The 27,756-nt window shown below is 35.2% G+C and overlaps 2 protein-coding genes across 4 annotated transcripts in view; one reads left to right on the top strand and one right to left on the bottom strand.

Moving 5' to 3' along the window:
* The window catches only part of LOC141495228 (uncharacterized), a 186,638-nt gene that overhangs the window by 102,751 nt on the left and 56,131 nt on the right, over positions 1-27,756 (bottom strand). The window lies entirely within an intron of this gene.
* Positions 1-27,756, top strand: part of HEATR3 (HEAT repeat containing 3) — a 42,233-nt gene that overhangs the window by 2,661 nt on the left and 11,816 nt on the right. The window contains exons 4-11 of one of the 3 annotated variants that reach the window (XM_074211376.1): positions 804-916; positions 4,065-4,174; positions 6,393-6,533; positions 8,094-8,374; positions 15,634-15,724; positions 15,856-16,013; positions 17,129-17,211; positions 17,588-17,724. In XM_074211376.1, coding sequence (XP_074067477.1) covers positions 804-916; positions 4,065-4,174; positions 6,393-6,533; positions 8,094-8,374; positions 15,634-15,724; positions 15,856-16,013; positions 17,129-17,211; positions 17,588-17,724 — 1,114 coding nt within the window. Of the gene's footprint in view, positions 1-803; positions 917-4,064; positions 4,175-6,392; positions 6,534-8,093; positions 8,375-15,633; positions 15,725-15,855; positions 16,014-17,128; positions 17,212-17,587; positions 17,725-27,756 lie in introns of those variants that run through there. The other 2 variants (XM_074211378.1, XM_074211377.1) reach the window with 2 other exon arrangements.

Here is a 27,756-nt window from a genome sequence, read left to right as displayed (position 1 = left end):
TCTTTGTGAAAATAAAAGGTGAATTCAGTATTTAAAACAGACTCGAGTAGATTGTTTCCTGTGTGACTTTTGCTATCTTTCTAGGGAAGAGGTAAAATAAGTGAGGGAGTATTCATTATCCTACTTCCTCTCCTTTCATACCTTTTCTGTTTTCCCTTAATGAGAAAACTCTGATGATTCATCTAAAAGTCATTAGATCCTTGAAAGGCTGCTTTCCTCAATGGTTTATCATCTTGATATAAAACCTCCATTTAATTTTTATCTTAGAAAAATTTATTCTCATAGTGACCTGGAAAAAGTAAAATTCCTTATCTTCATGACAGTTCTTTGAATTTATATGACTATGATCTAACTCTTATCTTGACAATTTAGTGGTCACCCAGTTTTCTTATTTTAGGAATCTTGATTTACTTCTGATTTTTAAAAAGCCTTTCATGGTTTATATTTAAGAATATAAACTTTTGATAATACAAACTGTTTATATTACCATTTAAGAGTGCATTGTGTTATCAGTGGAATTATTTTTGCCATCTTTTCTTTATAGGTCAGTTTTCTTAGATAATTCTAAATTTTTGAAATTAAAAATGTTTTATACTCATTTTATGAATGAATTGAAGATTAATATCCATATGTTTAATTTCATGTGTTTATCTTAAAAAAGGAAATAAGTGTGATGAAACTGACAAGATAATTTGACAAGTTAACCATCCTTATCACTATTTTTGATCATTTCTGTTTTACTACCTTTTTTATTTGTTTATATTTTAATGAAACAAGGAATTAATTATAACATTTGGTTACAGTGTAGTGCTGGATTAGATTCCAATGAAGTCTCTTTGAAGAAAAACAAAGAGCTGAATAAAAATTATATTGAAGATATAGCTAATGAGGCTGTGAATGTGCTATGGAATATATGGTAAGAGTATGTTTTCCACTTGTGGTAGACACTTCTTACAATTATCTAGTTTACCATTTTTGTTCTTTTGGGAAACTCTCCCCTTCTTGGAATTTATGTATATGGTCAGACCTCAATCTCTTTGTTTATATTAGTTATTTCTTTCATTTGTAGTTCCCTACTTCTCCTCCTCCCTTGGAGCTGGTTACTGTTGTTGCCAGGAGGATACACTACTGCAATGAAACTTGACTTTGCTTTTTTACCCCAAACCTCCAGCTTGTTAACCTTGCAGCACTGCTCATTACATTTTTTTGGTACAGCTTTAACTAATAGGAATTTTTCTTTCATGTTGATCATAAACTGTTGTATTTGGTCCTAGTTCTCTCCTGAGGGGCCAAACAAAATATAATAGAGAATCCCTTTTCCACCTGACACCCCTTCAGACGTTTGAAGATCACGCTAATGCCTTTGCCCCAAGTTTTTTGCAGACTAGTATGCCATGACTGACTTATCAGGCATTGTAAAGAATAGTTACATCAGTTGGTAACTAGAAGAAGGGAGGAAACCCAAACTGTTCCTGTGCATTATTCTGGCAGCAGCAGTTTGCCTGTTTGATTTAATAAGAAAGAAGCTAATTGATCGGAGGAAAAAGGGACTAAGTAGATTTGCAGAGTCACTACTCCACTATTCATCATTCCTAGTAACCAGAAAATCATGTATTTGATATTTCCTTCCTAAGGGAGTGTAGGCAGTAGAAATATTAATGATCACACCACTGGGAATATGCAGTAAGTATTTAGTTTTTTCCCCTTCTTTATTTCCCCTTCTTACATTTTACTGCTCTGCCTTTTCATTCATTCTGACCCTGAACAGTAACATTCTTTTCTGTTGTAAAGAATAAAAATTTTCTAGAAAAATGCCCCTAAATCAAAAAAAGCTTTTATTAATAAACTATTTCTCCATTGATTTTTGTTTTGATTTCTGCAAAGCAGTGGGGTTAAGTGACTTGCCAAGATCGCACAGCTAGGTAATTGCTAAGTGTCTGAGATCAGATTTGAACTCTGGTCCTCCTGACTCCAGGGCTGGTACTCTCTCTACTGTGTCACCTAGCTGCCCCTTCCCTGTTGATTCTTTATAAATGTATTTATTCCCAGGGGAAAAGAATTGGAGGACACTAGATGGAAAGACTGATAATCTAAGGCTATGGAATGAATGCAGGTATTCCACTGCCTGGTCTTGCCGATTTTACTCCCTTCTGAATCAAGAGAAGATTTTTAGATGTAACAAGCTGATAAAAATGAATACCTTTGGATGATAGCAAAAGTGGAAGCAGTTTGTTAATGCTTCTCTGTGTTAACTAATTAAGATAGCCCTCAATTCTCAGCATTTATGCCAATAAACACTGGCTCTGGCAGGTTCTATCATGTTATAATGTAAAGACCAAGCTAAGTCTATATATAGTGCTTATCACAGGAAAGTTGACTAATTGTTGTTATTTTTTGGTTTTTACTAACTTATGATACCCATGTCTTAAGAGTATACAGAAGTTACAATTTGTGTCTATTCATGGAATATACTAATGAATTTAGTGAATCTTTTGAAATATGAAGTATAAGATTCATTTGAAAGTGTCTTATGCTAGCTTTGTGCCACTTTCACTCCACATTTTTTTTTAAATTTTCCTGTCCGGGGACGGCTAGATGGCATAGTGGATAAAGCACTGGCCCTGGAGTCAGGAGTACCTGGGTTCAAATCTGGTCTCAGACACTTAACAATTACCTAGCTGTGTGGCTTTGGGCAAGCCACTTAACCCCGTTTGCCTTGCAAAAACCTAAAAAAAAAATAAAAATTCTTCCTAAATTTTCCTGTCCATTACAACCCGTCTCATTCTTCAACCTCTCACCTAGACTATTATAATAGCATGATTTATTTCCTGGCTTTTTTAGTGTTTACCTTTTCTAGTCTGTCTTCCATTCTTTGCAAAATGATTTTCCTAAACCAAAATTCTAGCATATTATTCCCCCTGCTGATGCTCAGTGGCTTCTAAAATAAAATATAAAACTTCCTGTCCTGGCATTTCAGACCCTCTCTTTTCACATTATTCTATCAGTTCCCCTTCACTCTACATTCTAGCCACACTGAACTACTAAATGTTTTCTTAAAATCAACATATCATCTCCTGTCTCAGTAGAATGAATTCAAACATTTCTTCCTCATGCTTAGAACATAGTTTTTCCTCAATCTGACTCAAAATACTTCTCTTAACACTCAACTAGGGTGCCATAAACTATCAAATTTTCCCTGATTTCTGTAGTTTATTCTTTTTAAGTTCATGTGTGTATGTGTATCTTTTGTAACCCTCTCATTCAACTGGAAAGCCTGATTTGTCTTTGAACCTACAGTTCCTATTACAATATTTTGTATAATTGATATATTTTTATAAAATTAAAATTATAAAAATACTTCAATAGATCAATTACTATTGTTACTCCTTTTGACAGAAATTGAAATCCTTCCACACCTTACTAGCTATTTTCAGGAGTTTCTGATTTGTGAACCTCTTGATGAAAAGGCAGTGTTTGAACTTGACTGATCGTTAGATGTCAACATACACTACTAGCTTACTCTGAACCAGTGACTAAGTCCTTATCACAAAAAGATAACCATAAGAATTCAGTGGAAGCCTGAAATATCAAAATTCTTAACTCTAGTATTTTTATTGAAGAACATGTTGGTTTTCTTTGTGTGCACGTGCACTTATGTAAAAAAGATAATAGAATATTTCTGTGATGTAGACATCAATAAAATATGAATGTAATTGACTATATAATAATAGATATTTGAATGTTTTTATTAAAAAGATAATACCTTTAAACCTTTATTGTCAGTTTTAGACCATAAATTGTACCTGTGTTAAAGTATAACTGAACTTTTGTACATTGTTCAGTAATTCCAATTTACCTTTTTTTCCACTTTTTAATTTTTCTGTGATAAATCTAGGTGTCATTTTTGTATTTTAAACTTATTACCTAATGTTCAATTTACTTGAAGTTTATCAAATATCATGGGTTTATTCATTGAAATTTGTTGGTTCATGAGATTTTATATGTTTGCTTTTTTTCATGTTAAAATGTGAATAGTAAAATTTCTTTTCCCCCCTTCAATTTAGTGAATGCAGTAGTAGAGCAGTATCTATATTCAACAAAGAAGGGTGCTTGGAGATTGTATTAAAGTATTTAAGTAGGTTTTCCACCAATGTTGACCTGGCTATTTCAGTAGGTAAGTGAAGAAAAAGTGATGGTTTATTAAGTATTTACAGTATAGTCATGGGGGAAAAAAGTTTACATATAGTTACATATTTGTTATGTATAAGAATGATAGTTTTTAGTTTATTCTTATTATTGTATTTACTTACATAAACCACCACCACTCTCACTTTAAATAGGAGTTATAGAATGATTGTATCTTTGAGTCCTTATTTTCTACCATCCTCACTAATCTTTCATATTCATAAAAGCAATATATATCCCTCTTACAAAGTTATGATTATGCAAAATTATACAGAGGTCACTAAGAAAGCTAAATGAATTCTGTTTTTTCCTCTTCCAGCCTAGAAGAGGTGATAGAAGGGAAGATATGGGGTTGAGAAATACTCTGATTGGGAATGGAATAATTGTGTACTGATCAATTTTTCCATTCTCCCCTTTGCCCTCTAAAAAGGAGTTAAGCAGGTAGCTACTTTGATTCACCTGTTTCCCCTGACAAGGACAAGATGCATTCCATTCAGACCCTATTTGGCAGCAACAAATGCTTTTTTTTATAGGGGGAAAGAAGTCTGTAAATCATACTAGGAAAAGTTAGGAATTTTCACAAAATGGAGAAGATATAGGAGAAGTGTAAAAGGGAGAAATAATATTGATGCAGGTATTTTTAGCTTAATTATTTTTAAGCAATTTTTAAAAAATAAATTTTCATTGATATCTTCTGTTTTTACATCACTACATTTCTTTCTTTACTTTCCAGAAAGTCATTAAAGGATGTTTTGTAAATTAGGAAAAGTTAAACTTAAAGCACTTGTTAGTCTTTAAAAGAAAACAACAAAATGAGTTGTAAGAAACTTTTAATAAAAGTTATCAACCTTATAAAGAAAAATCTCCAAGACTTTTAACATCTTTGGTTTTGTCATTTGTTGACAGAATGAATAATTACAGCAGCTCTGGTTCTTTTTTTTTCTACTGAAATCCTTTGAGGCAATTCTAAGTGCTAACATGTGATGTTCAATAAAAGTTTTGGACATGGCGTTAGGAAGATATCAATATGAGTCCTTTTTCTGATTAAGGGCCAGTCACTTAATCTCTTCATTCCTATTTTCTTAACTATAAAATGGAGATGATAATACTTTAGTTGTTCCTACCTTGTAGTGTTTTTGTGAGATTCATATGATATCATTAAAATAAAACACTTTGAAAACCTTAATGTGCTATATAATGTCATCTATTATTAATTATTTTCTCTTGATTGTTCCATTATTAAGTGTCTGAGGCCGGATTCGAACTCAAGTACTCCTGTCCAGGGCCAGTGCTCTATCCACTGCACCACCTAGCTGCCCCCTTACAGCTTTTGTTTTGAAAAAACAAGGCTGCCATAAAGCTAGATAAGAAAACCTACTGGGCTATGATTTATTTTTTAATGTAATGTTCATGCCGTTATCTTTTTAGAATGTGATATGACTCCCCTGTCCTGGAACTTTGAAAAAGAAAAATTACAAAGCTCAGAATTTCTCTTTGGGAAGCAGAGTAGATTAGAGCTAGTTCACATGAAAATTTCTATCTGGATTTTTTTTTTTATAATTTTTAATTTGGTAGATTTAGGCTGGTATTTGCACTGTAGAAGATTTTCACGAAAGAATTGTAAGGTAAATTTCCTTTTTCTCCTTTTGAATTCTATTCTGTTGTGAAGCTCTCAAAAGGCTGAGCATTCCAGAAATACTCCATCTCTTTTGTGAAATAGCATTTTCCAAGTAATAGGTTGTGGTCTGATTCTTTGCTTTAGTGATGGGCTGGAGTTAAAGCACCAAATGAATTATAATGATCTCACTTTATCAAAATCTCAGTCATTTGTAAAGATGATTTTTTTTCCTATATAACTATATATTTCACTCATTGGGCTATATTTAATGAAACTTCAAATTCAGAAAACTTTGGAACCTAGTACCTGCTTTCTTTAGGTTTTTTTGCAAGGCAAATGGGGTTAAGTGGCTTGCCCAAGGCCACACAGCTAGGTAATTATTAAGTGTCTGAGACCGGATTTGAACCCAGGTGCTCCTGACTCCAGGGCTGGTGCTCTATCCACTGCACCACCTAGCCACCCCTAGTACCTGCTTTCTTAAAAGAACTTGTGATTAGAGAAAATAAAAGAGGTTGATATTTTTTAAGTTGTTCAGTTTTTATTTAAGCAAATTTCATTTATTTTGTTGTTTGACTTTTTGTTTCCACAGCATTTTGTCTACAAGCCGTGACAGAGGATAATCCAGAGCTCTTAAAATCTTTTAATGCTCCAGCTTTGCAGGTTCTGGAATCAGTAATGTTTTCACCCATCTCTTCTATGGAATATACTCTTCTGAAAACATTAATAGCAGGTATAAATATTAATAATATTAATATTAGGGAATGGTATGTGATTTGTTTTGGAGGCAATTTGGATTAAATAATTTGCCATGGGTCACACAGCTATTAACTGTATGATACTAGATTTGAATTTATGTCCTAACTCATGTGCTTGATGGCTCTATCTGTTATGCCATCTACTTTCCCTGGACTGGTATATGTTTTGAACAATTTCCTCTGTGAGTAGAAGGAATTTTTCACTAGTTCATAATGTTATTGAATCATTAAAGTACTGGAATGAGAAATGAAGGTTGGATTGACTTCTACTTATTTCAGAAAATCTTATCTTCATCTAGAGGACTTCTCTAAGGAGAAGCCTGTTCATTTAAGATTTGTCACAGGTTGAATGAACTCACATTTTTGTTTAAGTAAATTGTTTTTATAGAAATTTCTATTATTCATTATCTATTATTCATTAATGAAAATAGAATTTGATTTTTAAAAACTGAAGTTAATGGCCAATTATTGCAGGCCCTTTTCAATTTCTAAATATATCCCTCCTTTGTCTTCCAGACCTGCTTTTTTTTAATGTCATGCGTTTAATAATTCCACAGAGATTCCATATTGCATTTAGATGAGACAAATGTTTATTTTGAAAGATGCGTTCATTTTTGTAGTTACCATTTTTAATATTGTTCTACACCACCTCTTTGTTTTAACTTCCTTTGCTTATCAAAATGTGCAAAATGATGGGTGTGTGCCTGCAAAACAACTGTTTATTATATGAGAAATCTCAGAATTTTAGTACATTCTGTTCTACTCTTCCAAAGATGTTGGGCAGCTCATATTAAGATAGATGACAGTTTGTCTAGTTTAAAATGAAATTTGAATAGTATTTTCTGGGAATGCTTATCTAATAAATATGAGTACCTTAAGAAAAAGGAGTGGATTTTATTGAGAGAAGGAAAGCCTTGTGATAAAGAAACTTGCCAATGGCTTGAAGTTTTTTGACATTTAAGGAAGACTTGACTAGGGTTATAAGACTGAACTATACTTGATCTTTAAAGTACCCACTGTCTTGGGGAAACAGGATTACAGATCTCAGTCACAGGCATTTATTGCCTTCTGTGTGCTAGGCATTGTGCTAGACACTGGTGATACACAGATGACAATGAAGTAGCTCCTCCCCTTAAGGAGTTTATATTCTATCAGGGTGGACAATATATAAACCTCTAAGTTTATATAAAATAAATAGAAACTAGTTTGGGAAGGAGCAAGGAAAGCCTAGATGATATGGCATTAGAGCTACACTCTGAAGGAAACTAGGGATACAAAGAAACAAATGAAAAGAGAATTTCATTCTAGGCATGGATTCCTGTCTGGACATAGGTAGAGACAGACCAAGGCATGTTCTATGTGAGGAAATAGGAAGAAAGCCAGAATCTAAAAATTAGAATAATATATAATAAAGTCAGTCAGATTATAATGTCTTTAGATCCAACCAGAGCAGTTTTGTTTGATCTTAGAAGTCATCTGAAGCCAATGGAGTTTATTGAGTGATGATTCTTGTGCTTCTTTTTTTTTTTCCTTAGGGACTGTATGGAATCTAAAGGATATTCTTCCATCTAAGAGTCAAGCAGATACCATAAATGCACTCCTGAAGATTTTCTCTGATGTTTTAGAAGTGGATGTTGGGGAAGTGGTTATTCAGATGAAGGAAGCTGAAACTCAAAGGTTAAATGCAGCTTCAGAGACGGAGACTGAGGGAACGGAGGAAGTGAATGGAGATACTTTGAATGAAGATGATGAAATGGAAGAAATTCCCCACAAAAGAAAAGTCAGAAGGAAAACTTTCATTTCAGACCTGCTTCCAGTAAGTTAAGTGGGTGCCAGCTAAAACTAATTAATCTATCCTATTCCTTTGACTATTTCACATTTCCTTCCAGGTTTTCCAATAAAAGTGACTGCTAAAATCAAACATATATCTCCCCTGTTACCATGGCAAAATTAAAGCTATATTCCCATATTTCCTCCTCTCCTCCCCTGCCCCAAAAATCTCATGGTAAGGATTGGAAAACATTGGTTGAATAATATTATTATCATTACCATGTTTAAGTGTTTCTTGATGTAACATTCATAGAATTTTGCAATACATTTGTCCTAGATAGTTTATGCTAGATCACTCAGTGGATGGAACCCTGGACTTGAAATCAGAAAAACCTGAGTCCTTAGATGCTTACTTAGCTTCTATAAAACCTGAGTCCTTAGATGCTTACTTAGCTTCTATTTGTCTCAATTTCCTTATCTGGTAAAATGGGGGTACTAAATGTTTCTATTTGTCAGGTAAGGAAGCGAGAATCAAATGAGGTAATAATTGTAAAGTGCTTGGTACATAGTAAGTACTATATAACTGTTAGCTATTAATGATATTGTTGTTATGTGCATTTTCTAATTACATTCAATAGTGTTTCATCTTCTGGTATTTCTTTCTGGATTTTATTATTATTATTACATGAAAATATTGAATTTTTTGGTGAGGAAAGCCTACTTCTTTAGCAATTGTCCTAATCATACTATTCTAAGAAACAGTGAACTCAGAAAAGCATTAAAAGCCTTAAATAAACTTATTTACCAGTATTTTTTCTTTAGTTTTTTTTGTAAGGCAAATGGGGTTAAGTGGCTTGCCCAAGGCCACACAGCTAAGTAATTATTAAGTGTCTGAGACCGGATTTGAACCCAGGTACTCCTGACTCCAGGGCCGGTGCTTTATCTAGCCACTGCGCCACCTAGCCGCCCCCAGTATTTTTTTTTTTTTAGTAAAACAATGCTATCTGCAAATTAGGATACTTGTTTTTTGTAATCCTTTTCAATTTCTAGAATCTTCACTTTACCATCAAAAAACTATTTCTCAATCTTTACCTAGTTGATGGGAATTAATGGTTGATTATTATTCTTTCGTATGTCCCATAACTTAGCAGTGTCTTTGAGTATTAATTTCATTATTATTACATTTTGCCAGTGAATACCATCCTCTTATCTTTCCAACATGGCTCACAAAGTATTTGTTCCTTTCAGTGCCTTTCCAGGACCAAGATTAGTCATTAAATCTAATAAAAAATTCCCCTACCTAGTAGTGTTCTGTTTATATTACTATAAAGAGTACATTATTATTATTATTATTATTGTTATTATTATTTAGGTTTTTTCAAGGCAGACAGGGTTAAATGGCTTGCCCAAGGACACACAGCTGGGTAATTATTAAGTGTCTGAGCCCGGATTTGAACCTAGGTACTCCTGACTCCAAAGCCGGTGCTTTATCCACTATGCCACCTAGCCGTCCCAAGAGTACATTATTCATGTTTTTCATTAGTTTTTTTTTTTTGCAAGGCAATGGGGTTAAGAGACTTGCCCAAGGCCACAGAGCTAGGTAATTATTAAGTGTCTGAGGCCAGATCTGAACTCAGGCACTCCTGACTCCAGGGCCGGTGCTCTATCCACTGCACCACCTAGCTACCCCTCTTCTTCAGTTCTTAAAGAATTTGCCACATTTCTGTGAATTTGTTATACATGTACCATCATAGAATATATTTCTATATTATAAAAAGTCGTGAAAGAAGTAACAGATCAAAGGGGAAAAAACATGAAAAAAGAATTAAGTGAAAAGGGTCTGCTTTGATCTGTATTCCGAGTCTGTCAGTTCGTTAATTGTATATGGGTAGCATTTTCCCTTGTGAATCCTTTGTACTTGTCTTAGATCATGAATACTGAGAACTGAGTCATTCATAATTGATCATTACACACTCTTGCTGATACTGTGGACAATATTTTCCTAGGTCTACTCATTTCACTTTGCATCAGTTCATACAGGTCTTTCTAGGTTTTTCTGAAATCTGCTTGTTCATCATTTCTTATAGCACAGTAGTATTCTGTGATATTCATATACAATAACTTGTTTAGCTATTTTCCAATTGATGAACATGCCCCCAGTTTCCAGTTCTTTGCCACCACAGACATATTAAATATGAGTTCTTTTTTCCCCTTTTTTATGCTCTCTCTGGGATATAGACTTAGTACTGGTATTTCTTGGTCAAATGCTATGTACAATTTTATTGCCCTTCAGCATAGTTCCAAATTACTTTCCAGAATTATTGGATCAATTTACAACACCACCGGAAATGCATTGGTGTTCCTGTTTTCCCACATGTTCTCTAATATTATTTTCCTTTTCTATCATATTATCCAATCTGATACTTGTGAGATAATGCCACATAATTATTTTAATTTGCATTTCTCTTATCAGAAGTGATTTAGAGAATTTCTTCATATGCCTAAAGATAACTTTCATTTCTTCATTTGAAAATTTCCAGGTGAGATAGCCCTTGACCACACTTCATTTGGGGGATGACTACTGTTATAAATTCAGTTCTCTACATAAAATGAGGCCTTTATCAGAGATGCTTTATTTCCCAGCTTTCTGCTTTCCTTCCAATTTCAGCTGCATTTATTTTATTTGGACAAAAGTCTTAAAATTCAGTATAATCAAAATGATCCATTTCACATTTTGTAATGCAATCTGTTGTTTGGTTATTAACCTGGTAACTCACTTAGCTTCTTTATGAATTAAGATACTAATACATATATTTTTTGTATTGATATTACTTCATTATCTATGATAACTTTTAACCAGATGTATCTCTTTAAATTAGGTCTATTTCTACTTTTGCTTTGTCTAAAATCAGTATTGCTACCCCTACTTTTTTTTTCACTTCAAAGCATGATTTTGCTCTGTTCTCTTTCCTTTACTCTTTGTCTCTCTGCTTCAAGTTTTTGATCCATTCTGCTATCTGCTTCTGTTTTATGGGAGAATTCATCTCATTCATTTCCTGTTATGATAAATAACTATTTCTCTCCATTCTATTTTTCCTACTGTTAGTCCTCCCTATCCTAAACTTCACTCATCAGAGGTTTTCTTTTGTCTATTACCTTCCCCATCAGCCTTCCCTTCTGTTAGTACCCCCTTTACTATATTCAATGGATTGTATTTTTATTCCCTCTTTGAGCCAATACTGATGAGATTAAGATTAAAGAAATGCCCATTGCTCATCCTCTTATCTTTCCCTCCCTCCTCTGTAATAAATTTTTCATGCCTCTTCATGTGAAATATTTTATCTGATTTACCTCTCATTTAAATCTTCTCTCATCCCATAGTTATTTTTGTTATATTATTTCCTCACATTCACCTTATACCTGTACCCTCTATATATATATTCCTTCTAGCTACTATGAGTGGTACAATTTTTAAGAATTACCAAGTATCAACTTCACCTGGAGGGATATAAACAGTTCAACTCCATTGAATCCCATATTTCCTTTTTTCAGCTTCTCTTGAGTTTAAAGTTTTTGTTCAGTTTTGGTCTTCTCTTTATGAAAACTTGACCATTTTTTCCCCCTTGAAGTATTATGCTTAATTTCACTAGTTAATTCTTTTTTTTTTTTAAGTTTTTGCAAGGCAAATGGGGTTAAGTGGCTTGCCCAAGGCCACACAGCTAGGTAATTATCAAGTGTCTGAGACCAGATTTGAACCCAGGTACTCCTGACTCCAGGGCCAGTGCTTTATCCACTGCACCACCTAGCTGCCCCACTGGTTAATTCTTAATTATAGTCCTAGCTCCTTTTCCTTCCAGAATATCATGTTCCATGACCTGATTCTTTAATCTTGTAGCTGCTAAGTCCTGTGTAATCCTGATTGTGGCTCCCAGATATTTGAATTGTTTCTAACTGCCCACTTGTGTTATTTTTTTCCTTGTCCTGATAGTTTTGTAATTTGACTATAATGTTCTTTGAGTTTTTAATTTGGCATCTCTTTTCCTCATTTGATAATTCAATTTGCTTCAAATTTTATTGAACAGGTTAATACCTCCATTTGAAAACATTTCCGTAATGTGAATTTCTTAGATGTCATTTACTTGAATTTGGGGACTACCGTGCTTTATGTTCTTGAATTTTTTTAAACAAGTTTAAAGCATAAAATATATTATTATAATTGCTCTATCAGTCTTCCTTTCAAGTCTAACCTCTGATTTCATTTTTTGAATGTTGTTTTTTCTAATTCAGTGCATATAGTTTTCCACATTCATCTTTTTGTATGCTTTTGAGTACCACATTTTTATATCTTCTTTCCTTCCTTCTGCCCCCCCAATAGTGAGTAATCTGATATGTTATACATGTACAATCATGTTTAACATTTCCACATTAGTCATGCTGTGAAAGAAGAATCAAAACTAAAGGGAGAAAAAGAAATATAAAACAAGTTTTTAAAAGTGGAAATAGTATACTTTGGGCTCCATTCAGACTGCATATTTTTTCCTCAGGATGTGATTCTGTTCCTAAATTCTTAAAGCAATACTTCTGTAAACTTTAAGAAAGGATGAATTTATCTTGAGCAATTCTTTCAGTTTTTTTACATACATTGAATGATTAAAATTTTTTGTTAATAATTTGCCATTTTATGCTTTTATTTGGTAATTCATATAGGAATCTTTTTTTAAACTGAAACATACTCTAGCCTAAGAAAGATATAATTCTTTATTTATATATTGGAGTACCTTAGCTTAAGTTGTTAATTTGTTGAATAATAATGCTCTGAATGAAATGAGAATCAAAAAAGAGCTTTGTGCAAGAGAGAAACATAAAAAAACTGAACCAGTCATACTTTCTCTATCTTTATGGGTGAGTTGGGAAAGGGGAGGAGAGAGTAGGAAAACTCACTGTACTCCCTACCATTTTGAGTCCACCCTGGTTTGTGACTTTTTGAACATCTTAATGACAAAAACCATAACACCTTATTGTCTGAAAATGTTTTAATATATCAATTATTCTTTCCTGAAACCAAAAAATCTTTATGAGTTAATTCTTAATCACCTTCATAAAATAGCTACCATTTTTTCAGTGTTGTGTGGCATAAAACAAAATCTATTTAACTTTAGAATGTGTTTTTTTGTTGTTGTTGTTTGTTTGTTTTTAGGTTTTTGCAAGGCAAATGGGGCTAAGTGGCTTGCCCAAGGCCACACAGCTAGGTAATTATTAAGTGTCTGAGATCTGATTTGAACCCAGGTACTCCAGTGGGTCGGTGCTTTATCCACTTTGACACCTAGCCGCCCCTGTTTTTTTTTCACTTAGACTTACATTCTAGTTTGTATAATGATAATTAAAGCAAATTATATCAGACTGAATCCTTGTCAGGAAACTCAAGGAAAAAAGTCAGTGAGTCATGTTCAGTCCAGGTTGGCTAAGGGGCAACAGGGAGGTATACAGATACTCAAAACAGAGTATATCTGTTATGTGGCATGGACCATTCCAGAGCAGGAAGAAGCTATATATTGGTGCAAGAAGAGGTTCCAAAAAGACCTAAACTTATTTAGATACCACTTGGCAGTTTCATTTTTACTAATAATAAGTCCAAGACAGATGGAGAAGACCTATGCTAGAGGTCATATTCTAGGTTGTGGAGAGGATAGGTTCTAGGCTGTGTACAGAGTATCAAGAATGTGACTTCAACCCCTAGGAGTTCAGTAAAGTCTCATTTCCATCCTCTAATCCTGTCTGTATCCTGCAGCAGGATAATCATGGTACCTCCATATTCAGTAAATTCCAGTGACTCCCTATCATCTCCAGTATGAAATGGAAAATGTTGTGTTTAAAACTCATAACCATAGCTACCCCTCCCCTGTGAGAACTTAAGAATAATTTACTCAGCAAAATCTAATATGATCCTATTGGGAATAAATGGATCTTTAATGAAATGGAGGGCTTCTAAGCTTCATGAAAAAAACCAGAACTGCATAAAATTTTGTGTCAAATATTGGAGTCAGGGGAAACATAAAAAAGGCAAACAAGATTGAACAGTCATAAGGGATGAAACAAGAATAAACTGTTTGCAGCTAATGGGGAAAAAGATAAGTTGCATGTCCTTTAAAGCCTATTTTCAGGGATCAACAAGGAATTCTAAATAGACAGAGCTTGAGAAGGGTTTTGTTATTTTTTGATATTTTTAAAAGGAAAGTGAAAGAGGAATATGCTAGGGGAGAAAAGGAGAGGAAGATTGGGGAAAATTTTCCCACATTATCAGGGTACCCAAGAAGCAGCCTATACAAAAAAGGCAGAGAGGAGGACTGATACTTGAACTTCTTTCTCATCTGAGTTGGATAAAAAAATACATTTCATTCAACAGAGAAATAGAGAAAAAAAGGGGAATTTAGAATTGGGGTAGAAATAGGAAAGATTAGTTCTAAACAAAACCAAACCTAAGTTCTATACAAAAATATATATTTGTAACTCTTTTTGAGACAGTAGAAAGTCAGAAACTGAAGGGATGCTCATCAACTAGGAGAATGATTGAAACAAGTTAGGGCTTATAAATCTGATAGAATACTGTAATAGTGTAAGAAAAAAAGAAGATGGTTTCAAAGAAACCTGGGAAACTTATGAACTGATGCAAAGTGAAGTGAGCAGAACCAGAACATTTTATATATACACTGACAGAATTATTATAAAGACAGCTTTGAAAGACTTAGAAACTTTGATCATCAGTTAGCCTACCATAATTCCAGAGAGTGCAGAATGACAATCTTTTTTTGGACATAACCCCATGTGGGAATTTGATCTGTTATCCTTTACATATTTATTTAAATTTTATTTATTTAAGGCAATTTAAGTGACTTGCCCAAGGTCATAGCTAGGCAATTATTAAATGACTCCAGGGTCAGTGCCCTGTCTGCTGTGCCACCTAGCTTCCCCCACTGTACATATTTATAATGGTTAGGAGGAGAGAAGGCAGAATTTTGCTGAGTGAAAAAAATTTTATTGAAATTACAGATATTCTTTAATCAAATTTTCTTAGTCATAAAATCGTCATAATTAGGAACCCTTGTAGTAATTGACTCTTTCTTAAAAGACCTGTAATTGTAACTTATAATTATTGATCTTTTGTAACTTTGACTCCTTGAACTTTTCTACTGTATTTTTTCACTACATGCCCTGTTACAAATGAGAAAGTTCTCTTTCTGATTTCAGCCAAAGGGATGTCACAAAATTATATTTTAGAAACTGAAAATTTATTCTTTCCTTCTGTAGCCAACTGAAAAGGAATTGAAACAGACTGTAGCCTTACTCACAGCTCAACAGATTGCCTTAGAGATTATTGTCAACATGTGCTGCAGCGAGGGTACGTTAACTCTTTATAGACTGACATTTTCTTTTGCTTTTTACCCATGTAATGATGGGACAGGTGACTGGGTTATATTTGAATTTTCTTGTTTTTAATATTTGTTTGTGATTTGAATTGTTCATACCTAGATCCTTCTGATGATGAGTGGGATGAGTTTTCTAGCAGTGATGAAAGTGATGCATTTATGGATAATTCCTTTAATGAACTCAATGGACAGCTAATGTCCCCACTCTGCCTTTCTGCTGAGGTTCATACTGCTCTTATAAACTACTTCATTCCCAAGAAGGTAAACTATTTTCTTCTATTTTGGGGATGATGGGAAGGGCTTGAGAAATAAATTGAGGTATACTTGTAACCTTATAAAATGCAGTAAGCCTAGATTTCCCCATTTGAGTGTGAATAATAAGAATTAGCCAAAAGGCAGGTAGGTGGCGTGGTGGATAGAGTCTCGGCCCTGGAATCAGGAGGACCTGAGTTCAAATCCCACCTGAGACACGAAAGAATTGCCTAGTTGTGTGACCTTGGGCAAGTCACTTTAACCCCATTGCCTTCCAAAAAAAATCCCAAAAAGAATTGGCCAATAAATTCCTTTAAAGAATTATAGTGTGGGGGGGCAGCTAGGTGGCATAGTGGACAGAGTACCAGCCCTGGAGTCAGGAAGACCTGAGTTCAAATCTGGCCTTAGTCACTTAATAATTACTTAACTGACTTCTCTGGTGGACTTAGATAAAGAAAGCAACTCACCCCAGCAATAGAGCCATTGGAATCCGAACACAGCCTGAAGTACATCATTTTTTTCCCCCTCTCTTTCACTATTCGTGAGGTTTCTCATTATCTTGGGCGGGGGGAAGGGGGGGGTTATGTTTACTCTTATGACAAAATTATTGTAATAATGGATTGGCAAAAATAAAGAAATATTTTTAAAAAATTTTTTTACAAAGGGGTGGCTAGGTGGCGTAGTGGATAAAAGCATCGGCCCTGGAGTCAGGAGTACTTGGGTTCAAATCCGGTCTCAGACACTTAATAATTACCTAGCTGTGTGGCCTTGGGCAAGCCACTTAATCCCATTTGCCTTGCAAAAACCTAAAAAACAAACAAACAAACAAAAATTTTTAAAAATTAAAAAATAATTAAAAAATAAGTGATTAAAGATGGACAGACAGTATTAAAAGGACAAGAGTAAGGCTCTAGTTTCCAGCAAAAAAAAAAATACTTAACTGATGTGACCATGGGCAAGATACTTCACCCCACTGCCTTGTATAAACCAAAAAAAAAAGAGACAAAATCCAACAAAGAACAAGGGTTTGAGATTATCCCCATGTTGAGTATTATTAGTGAAGTGAAAATTTGTAAAACCATACTAGTATGTTGTAATTTATTGATTTTTTTTTTCTCCCTTAGATTTTTGAGAAAATCACATTTCCAAATAGTGTAGCAGTTGATATCTGTTCCAGGAATCCTACTTGGAAGCCACTAATTAGAAAGTAAGCATTTTTATACTTTTAGCACATTTTCATCTTATGGGAAATTGTAGGTCATTAATTAGAGTATACCAAGTCATTTTTCCATTTATAAGCATATACCATATTCCTCACTCAAGAAAAAATTACTCTGGTGACACTTTGATTGCACAAGTAATTTGATTTGGAAGACCTTGAAATTCTGTTTACCTCAAGATCCTATACAAACTACTACAAATTTTATCCTTTTTCATCAAGGATATAGCTCCTTTTAATTTTAATACATGATGTACATTAAATGTTAATATCAATTCCATTATCTTGTCACTTTGGAAAAACTAAAAATTCATAATAGATCATTGAACTGGATGTCATGGCATAATTGTCCCTTTTGTTTCAGGATGAACATTATACAGTGTAGGGCCCTTGTGTGCCTCCACAGTATCTTATCTGTTTTAGATGTGGACTGTCTTGGAGGAGCCCCAGCACTTCAGACACTTGCACAGCACCTGTCCCACCTTGTATTTTCTCAGCCAGGTAAATGTTTAAGCTGTATTGTGAAAGTTGGCCCTAAAGTGAATTTTCCGGGGTCACAGCAATTAGAATTGTTGATATGCCAAACTACAAACTTAATCAACAGGCATGTGTTAAGTACCTTCTCTGTCCTAAGTGCTAGGAATGCAAATTATAATAATTAAAACTTTATCATGTGGAGTTTATACTTTAGTGAGGGAGATAACAAAGGCATGTCTTCAGTGTTTTCAAGAGAAGAAATATAAAATAATTGGAGAAGAGGGCACATTAATAAAAACTTCATGTAGAAGTTGTTCTTTTTGTTTTAAGGTCTTTTTTTGCAAGGCAAAATGGGGTCAAGTGGCTTGCCCAAGGCCACACAGCTAGGTAATTATTAAGTGTCTGAGACCGGATTTGAACCCAGGTACTCCTGACTCCAGGGCCGGTGCTTTATCCACTATGCCACCTAGCCACCCCAGAAGTTGTTCATTGCAATAACATAGAAGTGGGAGTTGGAGGATTGTGTATGAAGAGATAGACAAGACCAGTTGGATTAGGTAAAAATGTCTATTCAAACAGGACTAGGTTATGAGACTTTAAAAGCTAAAACAGGAGTCAATATTTTGCCCTAAAGGGCAATAGCTGAGCCATTGAATTTTGAATTTTACATTATTCCCCTCAATCTTACTTCCCTCCCCCCACAGAAGGCAGTCTGATAGTCTTTACATTGTTTCCATGGTTTTACATTGACCAAAATTGAATGTATTGAGAGAGAAATCATATCCTTAAGGAAGAAAAATAAAGTATAAGAGATAGCAAAATTACATAATAAAATACTTTTTAAAAAACATTAAAGGTAATAGTCTTTTGGTCTTTGTTCAAATTCCACAATTTCCTCTTTGAATACTGATGGTATTCTCCATCGTAGATACCCTAGAATTGTCACTTACTGTTGCACTGATGAAATGAGCAAGTCCATCAAGATTGATCATCAACCCCATGTTGCTGTTAGGGTGTACAGTGTTCTTCTGATTCTGCTTATCTTGTTCAGCATCAGCTTATCCAAATCCTTCCAGGCTTCTCTGAATTCCTATCCCTCCTGGTTTCTAATAGAACAATAGTGTTCCATAACATACATATACCACAATTTATTTAGCCATTCTCCAATTGATGGACATTCACTTGATTCCCAATTTTTTGCTATCACAAACAGAGCTGCTGTGAATATTTTCATATAAGTGATGTTTTTGCCTTTTTTCATGATCTTTTCAGGGTATAGACCCAGTAGAGGTATTGCTGGATTTTTTTTGCCTTTTATTGCCCTTTGGGAGTAATTTCAGATTGCTTTCCAGAAAGGTTGGATGATTTCACAGCTCCACCAACAATGCATTAGTGTCCCAGGTTTCCCACATTCCTTCCAGCATCGATCACTGTCTTTTCTGTATTGACCAGTCTGAGAGGTATAAGGTGTTACCTCAGAGATGGTTTAATTTGCATTTCTCTAATAAGTAATGATTTAGAACAATTTTTCCTACGACTGGATCAATTTGATTTCCTTGCTAGATCTGTATTTAAGGAGTTACTGAATGAGCTGTAGTTGGGAGAGATCTAAAAGGCAGGGGGAAGGGGTGGCTAGGTGGTGCAGTGGATAAAGCACCGGCCCTGGAGTCAGGAGTACCTGGGTTCAAAGCCGGTCTCAGACACTTAATAATTACCTAGCTGTGTGGCCTTGGGCAAACCACTTAACCCCATTGCCTTGCAAAATAAACCCTAAAATAAATAAATAAAATAAAAGGCAGGGAGACCATTTAGGTGAAAGGTAATTAGGTTTGTTGTGTGAAGGAAGAGAAATAATTGGATAAAGGAGTGTACATTTTTTTTGAATTATAAAGATTTTATTTTGAGTTTTACAATTTTTCCCATAATCTTACTTCCCTCCCCCCACCTCCCACAGAAGGCAGTTTGCCAGTCTTTACATTGTTTCCATGGTATACATTGATCCAAATTGAATGTGATGAGAGGGAAATCATATCCTTAAGGAAAAAAACACAAAGAATAAAGAGATAGCAAGATCAGACAATAAGATATCAGTTTTTTTTCCCCTAGATTAAAGGTAATAGTCCTTGGTCTTGATTCAAACTCCACAGTTCTTTCTCTGGATACAGATGGTATTTGGGAGTGTACGTTTTTTTAGAAATCGGAAACTTTTTTGGATAATGATTAGATAAAGTGGATGACTATCTTTTTGTGTTACTGGAGAGGTAAATCCTGGACTTTAAAGAGAGACTGATGAATTGGGAGACTGGGGAGTTGGAGAGACAACATGATTTTGAAGTTCTCTGGTAAAAGGAGTTGAAGAGACAAGGATGCTGAGCCAGCAGTTGACTTCATGCCCTGGGGGCTCCTATACAGCCCCTACCATGATCTGGATTGGGTGGAATATTTTAATACTTTGAAATTCAAAAAAGAAGAGGTTTCTTAACTTTTTTGGTGTGATAAATACTGTTAGGAATCTTGATCATCTATGAGCTCTTCTGAAATTCATAAAATACAAAAGATTATGGACACCAAGATATATTGACATAGTTATCAGAATATTTTTTTTTAAATCAGTTTGTGGAGGGGTGGAGCCAAGATGGTGACAGGAGAAAAGCCTCTCTTAGGTGCTTTCTCTATAATATTTCAAAAATCATAAAAATATGACTAAATTTTCAAGAGACAGAACTCACAGAGGGATCCAGTGAGGCAGTTCTCCAGACCAAGGTAATAGTGGAAAATGTGGAAAGTCTCTGCTGCACAGGGTTAGGGGGTGGCCCCAGAGTGAAGGAACTTCAGCCTTCTGGAGGCAGCCCCAGGGTACCTGGGAGCAGGCTCATGAAGCAGAGGCAGTTTCCTGACTTACACCCGGGCACAACTTGGAAAATCAGTAGGGGATCTCTGCCAGAGTGAGGTGTGAAGCCCAGCCCTCAGGGCACTCAGTGAGCCACTTCAGTCCAGATCCAAGAAACAGAAGCAGGTGGAGCAGGTAAGCAGGAGTCCCTAGGCAACTGAGCCTTGAGTACTCAGCCTACCAAAGGTAGTGGAGTGGAGAGAGACTTCCAAGGTCTGTCTAATGTACCTGGAACAGAACTCTGGGGCTCTGACCACATTTAGATCCTCATCACAGTATAGGCCCCCCATTGGACAGAGCCTCCCCCCACCTCAGCCACGTGGCAGAGGGGTACCCTTGTGGTCATTTATAGACCAGGAGGGAAGACAGCCTCACATACTGAGATCCTTGTCAGGGGGAGGTGTCCCAATAATATTCAAAAGCTCAGGAAGCACCCCAAGACCAGGCACAGGCTGGGGAAATGAGTAAACAGAGAAAAAAGGAACACCATTGAGAACTACAAGAAGGATCAAAATACTCAATCTGAAAGATGAGGAAGCACAAGCTCCTGCCTCTAAAGACTCCCAAGTAAAACAGAAATTGGGCTCAGGCTATGACAGAGTTCAAAAAAGATTTTGAAAATCAAATGAGGGAGTTAGAAGAAAAACTGGAAAAAGAAATTAGAGAGATGCAGGAAAAACATGAAAATGAAGTTAGCAGTTTAGTCAAGGAGTTCCAAAAAAATTCTGAAGAAAATACCATGTTAAAAACCAGCATAAGTCAAATGGATAAAACTGTTCAAAAAGTTATTGAGGAGAAGAATGCTTTAAAAAGTAGAATTGACCAGATGGAAAAAAGAGATAAGAAAGCTGAGGAAAACAAATCCTTCAGATGTAGAATGGAGCTAAAGGAAGCTGTTGATTTTACGAGAAGTCAAGACACAATACTTCTAACACCAAAAGAATGAAAAATTAGAAGAAAATGTGAAACATCTCATTGCAAAAACAACTGATGTGGAAAACAGATTGAGGAAAGATAATTTAAAAATTATTGGGATACCTGAAAGTCATGATCGAGAAAAGAGCCTTGACCTCATGTTTAAAGAAAATTGCCCAGATATCCTAGAAGCAGAGGGTAAAATAGAAATTTAGAGAATCCACCAATCTCCCCAACAAAGAGATCCAAGGGGTGGCTAGGTGGTGTGGATAGAGCACTGGCCCTGGAGTCAGGAGTGCATGAGTTCAAATGCGGCCTCAGACACCTAATAATTACCTAGCTGGGTGGCCTTGGGCAAGCCAGTTAACCCCATTGCCTTGTAAAAAAAAAAGATCCAAAAAAAAACAACCCCCAAGAATGTTATAGCCAAGTTCCAGAACTCCCAAGTCAAAGAGAAAATACTACAAGCAGCCAGAAGGACACAGTTCAGATATCATGGAGCTGCAGTCAGGATCACACAGGACTTAACAGCAGCTACATTAAGTGCTTGTAGGGCTTTGAATATATTCTGGAAGGCAAAAGAGCTTGGAATCAGCTACCCAGCAAACCTGAACATCAGATGGACTTTCAATGAACCAGGGGAATTTCAGTTGTTCCTGTTGAAAAAAACAGAGCTGAACAGAAAGTTTGACCTTCAAATACAGGACTCAGGTGAAGCATAGAGAATGGAGATGGGTAAAATATGAAGGACTTGATGATGAACTACATGTATTCCTGCATAGAAAAATGATACTGATAATATTCATATGAAACTTCTCATTTAATAGAGCAGGTAGAAGGAGCTTTTATAGATGAAGCACAGGAGACAGCTGAATTTGAAGAATTTGGGAAATGTAATGGGAGTAAGAGAAAGGAGAGGTGGAATAGACTAAGATATTTTATATAAGATTTTTTTTATCTCAATGAGCTATTGCAATGATATGTAAGCAGGGAAGGCAAGGGGGATTGAGGGAATATTCGTTCTCATCAGAGGTGGCTCAGAGAAACAATGCATATACACTCAATAGGGTATAGACATCTAGAGTAAGAAGGAGAGATGGGGGAAGGTGGGGGGGATGTGAGTGATGGAGAGGGTGGACTGAGGGGGAGAGTGGTCAGATATAACACATTTTCTTTTTTACTTCTTGCAAGGGGCTGGGATTGGATGACTTGTCCAAGACCACAAGGCTGGGTGGTTGCTCGGCCTTAGGGGTGGTATGTGGGCTCAGAGCCTCTTGGCCCCAGTGATCAGTCTGCTGCACCACTGAACTACCCTACGTATAGCACATTTAAGAAGAGGGACAGAGTGGAAGAATAGAAAAAATATAGTATATGATAGTGGGGAAGTACAAATGGAGGGAGTTGAGATCAGCCAAGGCAATGGTGGAAAAATACGGAAGTAGCTTTTGTGATGGACTTATCATAAAGAATGTGATCCACCCACAACATAGCTGGTGGTGTTGGAACAGAATGAAGCACATTTTTTTTATTTTTATTTTTTCTCTTTACTTCATTGCTCATGAGGGTCTGTTTTTTGGGGGGAGGGGGTATTGTTTGCTGTTAAAAAGAATATTTTAGTAATGTATAAAAAATCATTTGTACAAAAATTTAAAAAATAATTTTTAAAGAGAAAAAAATCAGTTTTTGGATCCCAGGCTAAGAATTCTGGTGGTAAAGAGAATCTAGAAGTGGCAGTGGAAAACAAGAAATATTCCATCTCTTTCCTCTTAGACCATTTTGTTGGATGATGATGATAAAGAAATAAGGAAAGGAGATAACGTAGTATAGTCAATAAGTGAGAGGCTGCCTCACTGTGAGGGCTAGTCCAGAGCAGTATGACAAAGAGGTCTGGGACAAAAGGAGGTGTATTCAGAATGAAAATGAAATTGTAAAGAGTACAATACGAAAGGTTTGCAAACAACCATTACATATCTAATAATATTGGTATCAGTAGTCTGAGAAAAGTAGTTATATAGATTTTTTCCATTTTTATTAAAAAATCAACCATTTAAAATAAATTTTTGTTAATTTTCAATTTCATTGTTCCCATTCCTAGTTTTTTTTATAGTAGTAACTTTTCCCCCTCTTAATTTATTATCTTGTTGGAAGTGGGGATTTAATTCTAGTTTTGTGACTCTTAATGGTTAGATCTTTTTAAGGAAAACATTTAGGGGTTTTGTGATTCTTCATTTTTTTGTTAAGTTACTATTTTTAGGGTTTTTTTTTTGACACTTCACTTTATTTCTGTTCATGTAGATCCTTCTCTGTTTTCATCATGTTTGTTATTTTTTACATCTCTGTAATCTTATAAAATTCATGGACCACAATTTGTTTAGCTATACCCTACTAAATGGATATCTACTTCGTTTGCATTTCTTTACTTTCTCAAAAAATGCTGCTATAAGTATTTTGAAATATGTGGAGACTTTGTTCTTTTCAGAGGCATCTTTGGAGTGTAAGGCTAGTAATGCCTTTTTTAGTCTATCTTTGATTCTAGATGAAAAGATTATGAACATTTTAGATACTCTAATTGCCTGATTCTAAGTACTTTTTTTGTTTGTTTGTTTGACTTGCCCAAGGTCACACAAGCTAAGTATGTATTAAAGTGTCCAAGACTGGATTTGAACTCAGGTTCTCCGGATTCCAGGGCCGGTGCTTTTTCCACTGTGCCACCTAGCTGCCCCTTCCAAGGAGCCTTTTAAAATGGATGGACTAAGGAGCGGCTAGGTGGCGTAGTGGATAAAGCACCGGCCTTGGAGTCAGGAGTACCTGGGTTCAAATCCGGTCTCAGACCCTTAATAGTTATCTAGCTGTGTGGCCTTGGGCAAGCCACTTAGCCCCATTTGTCTTGCAAAAAAAAAAAAACAAACTTAAAAAAAATATTTAAAATGGATAGACTGATTTGACAATTCCATTGTCAACATGCTTATAAGCCTGTTTTCTCACAACCTGTTCAGCATAACTATTCCCATCTTTTGTCATTGCCAATTTGCTTTGAATACAACCTCCACCACATGGAACCATCCTGGCCAGTGAAATTTGGTCTTCAGTTAACTTCATCTTTAAAATGAAGGGAGATAGGGGCAGCTAGGTGGCGCAGTGGATAGAGCACCGGCCCTGGAGTCAGGAGTACCTGAGTTCAAATCCGGCCTCAGACTCTTCATAATTACCTAGCTGTGTGGCCTTGGGCAAGCCACTTAACCCCATTGCCTTGCCAAAAAAAAAAAAAACCTAAAAAAAATGAAGGGAGATTAGATTTAATGATCTCTAAAGTCCTTTTAATTCATATATCCTGTGATCCTACTTGTTTCCTATGTGTAGCTTAGACTGATCAACATGTAAATGTTGTTATCATTTTCTATCATTTACTAACTAATATCAATCTCAATTAATGGCATTTTTTTTACAACACAGCTAGGTAATTATGAAGTGTCTGAGGCCGGATTTGAACTCAGGTACTCCTGACTCCAGGGCCAGTGCTCTATCCACTGCGCCACCTAGCAGCCCCTCAATTAATGGCATTTTGAGAATTTATTCCATATTGTTTTTTGTAGTCTAATTTTACCTTAATTATAAATCAGTACTGACAAAATATACAAACATGCAAATTCAATTCAACAAGGATCTATAAATACTATGTGTTACCCACTGGCATTTTAAACAGATAAAGTTACTACTTCATGTAACATAAATTATGGAATTGTATGCTAAAGAGCTTAATCAGGCATGGTAAATTATAATTAAGCTTATTTACTTAGTGTCCTTTAGTTTTTTTATGGGGGGGGGGACATGATTTAAGGTTTTTTTTGTTTTTGTTTTTTGCAAGGCAATGGGGTTAAGTGGTTTGCCCAAGGCCACACAGCTAGATAATTATGAAGTGTCTGAGGCCGGATTTGAATTCAGGTACTCCTGACTCCAGGGCCGGTGCCACCTAGCTGCCCCTAAGGATTGTTTAAATTGTAAAACCATTTATTTGACCTATGGTTCTCAATAATTAAATTCAAAGGTTATAATAACACAATATAGTCTACTCTTCAAAAAACCATTTGTGGTGTGTGATCTAAAATGTTAGGTTATTCATTGATTAAAAAATTATACCCAGAATCCTCCTTTTCCTCTTGATTTTAGGCATTGTTTAAAAAGTTTCCCAGATTTTTATGACCAAAGGCACCTTACATCCTTTACTCTTCACCATTGCTTTCTTTTTGCTGTCCTGGCATTAAGATCTTATTCTCTGAATAAGCCTTAGAAATTAGAATGAATCAGAAAGAGAAGTCACACATTGTAGGGCCCAGAAATATTGTTTGAGTTGTGTAACAGTGTGAAAATAGTGTGTTTCTTTTTTTGTAAATCTACCTCCTCCTAACCCTTGATTTCACAAATAAAATTATAGCTTGATCAGTAAGACTTTTTAAGTACCTTTAAACATTGAATGCAGTATATATTTAATATTGAAAAGAGTAATTTACAGAAATTACTATTTAATGTGATCCTAAATTTCTGCCTCATCCATTTTATTAAAAACTATTTAATTTCTAGAAGAAACTTTAAGCATATTTAAAACTTGGGGAATTTGTTAATTTCCCCCTTAGAATCCATGAGCTCTCTACATATTTTTCAGAAATAACAAATTTTCTCAGATGGTTTTTATCTTTCCATAAATTTGTTTTCTTTTTCTTATATATTTTATTATTTTCTCAATTATATACAAAACCAGTTTTAACAGTCTCTTTTTCAACTTTTGATTTCCACATTCTCTCCCACACCCCCTTATTTAAAAGGCATGCACTTTGACATAACATGTGTAGTCATGCAAAACACATTTCCATGTTAGTCATGCTATGAAAGGAAACAGATTAAAAAAAATTAAGAAAAATAAAGAGAGTATCTTCTTCATTCTGCATTCAGGCTCTACCAGTTCTTTTTCTGGAGCTCTTTCCATAAAGAGTTGGGTTGATGTGTTGATAATTCCTCAAAATGATTAAAAAAGCCAGGGAATAAAGATTAGTGAAGGAACAAAGAACAGCTAGGTGGTACAATGGATAAAATACCAGGCCTAGGGTCTGGAAAATCTGAATTCAAATGCAGCTTCAGACACTTAGCACCTCTGTAACCTGGAGAAAGTCACTTAATCATGTTTCCTTCAGTTTCCCCATCTAAAATGAGCTAGAAGGAAATGGCAAACTATTCTATCATCTCTGCCAAGAAAATCCCAAATGGGATTTTGAAGAATCAGAAATGACTGAAAAACAACTGAACAACTAAAAAAGCAGAGATAGTGGGACAGGCTCCTGGAAAATATAGAATGGAATGGGATCTCTTGAGTACGACTTGGGTTTTGTTTTGGCAAAGAGATGGACTACCTCATGGGAGACAGAGATGAAGATCATCATAGAGGCCATGTTAGTCAGTCATGTGAAATGAAAATATTAAAAGGAAGTTCTTGTGAATAGCCTCAGTTTTTCTAAATGAAATATTTAGGGTTCTTATATCAAAACTATGTGAGGTTTTAGAAGGGATGAAAAAGTTTTAAAAAGCTGTTATGGTAAGATAATGAATTGGGAGAGATATAATAGGATTACCTTGCCACAGTGAGGGTCTAGTGGTAAGATTATGTAACATAAAATAATAATGGATCTAGGTAGCATAATTTATTATTTTTTGTCGGTTTCATTTAGTAGTATGTGAGTAGGAGCAGAGAGAGAGTTGATTGTGGGAATAATATAAGCCTAAGGTAAATCTTGAGGTGAGATAATTATTAGGAAAATGGGGCAGATATCTTTCTAAGAGGAAAACTGAACATATTCCCCAGGGGGGTCTAGATGGAGAAAGGAAAAAGGTATGGGTGTGTTATCCTGCAAAAGAACTGAGGGAGCTGAGTTTGGGGTTTGCTAGAGCCAATTTCAAAGGACTCTCGAGAAGATTGCTAAATTTTCAGTGCAGGCAATTACATTACCTTAGAAATCAGCAAATGCTACAAATCAAGATTTGATTTAAATTTGCTTTCTTGATTAAAGACTTAAGAAAATGTTAATTATGAAGATTAAACTTTAAAAATGTTGGGGGGAATCAGTTCCATATTGTTCATCTTTGTAATGATGTGCCATCCTTTATTAATCTGAATAGTAAATGCAAAATTCAGTGATAAAATCAAGTTAAATTCACTTAGAATATTGATGATAATTATTATTGGGTAGATCAGTTTCTTTGTA

The sequence above is a fragment of the Macrotis lagotis genome, chromosome 1 (genome assembly GCF_037893015.1).
Source record: "Macrotis lagotis isolate mMagLag1 chromosome 1, bilby.v1.9.chrom.fasta, whole genome shotgun sequence".
In the NCBI taxonomy this organism is placed as follows: Eukaryota; Metazoa; Chordata; class Mammalia; order Peramelemorphia; family Peramelidae; genus Macrotis; species Macrotis lagotis.
Note: the sequence above shows the minus strand (reverse complement) of the source record. Positions and strands in the feature narration are given on the sequence as shown.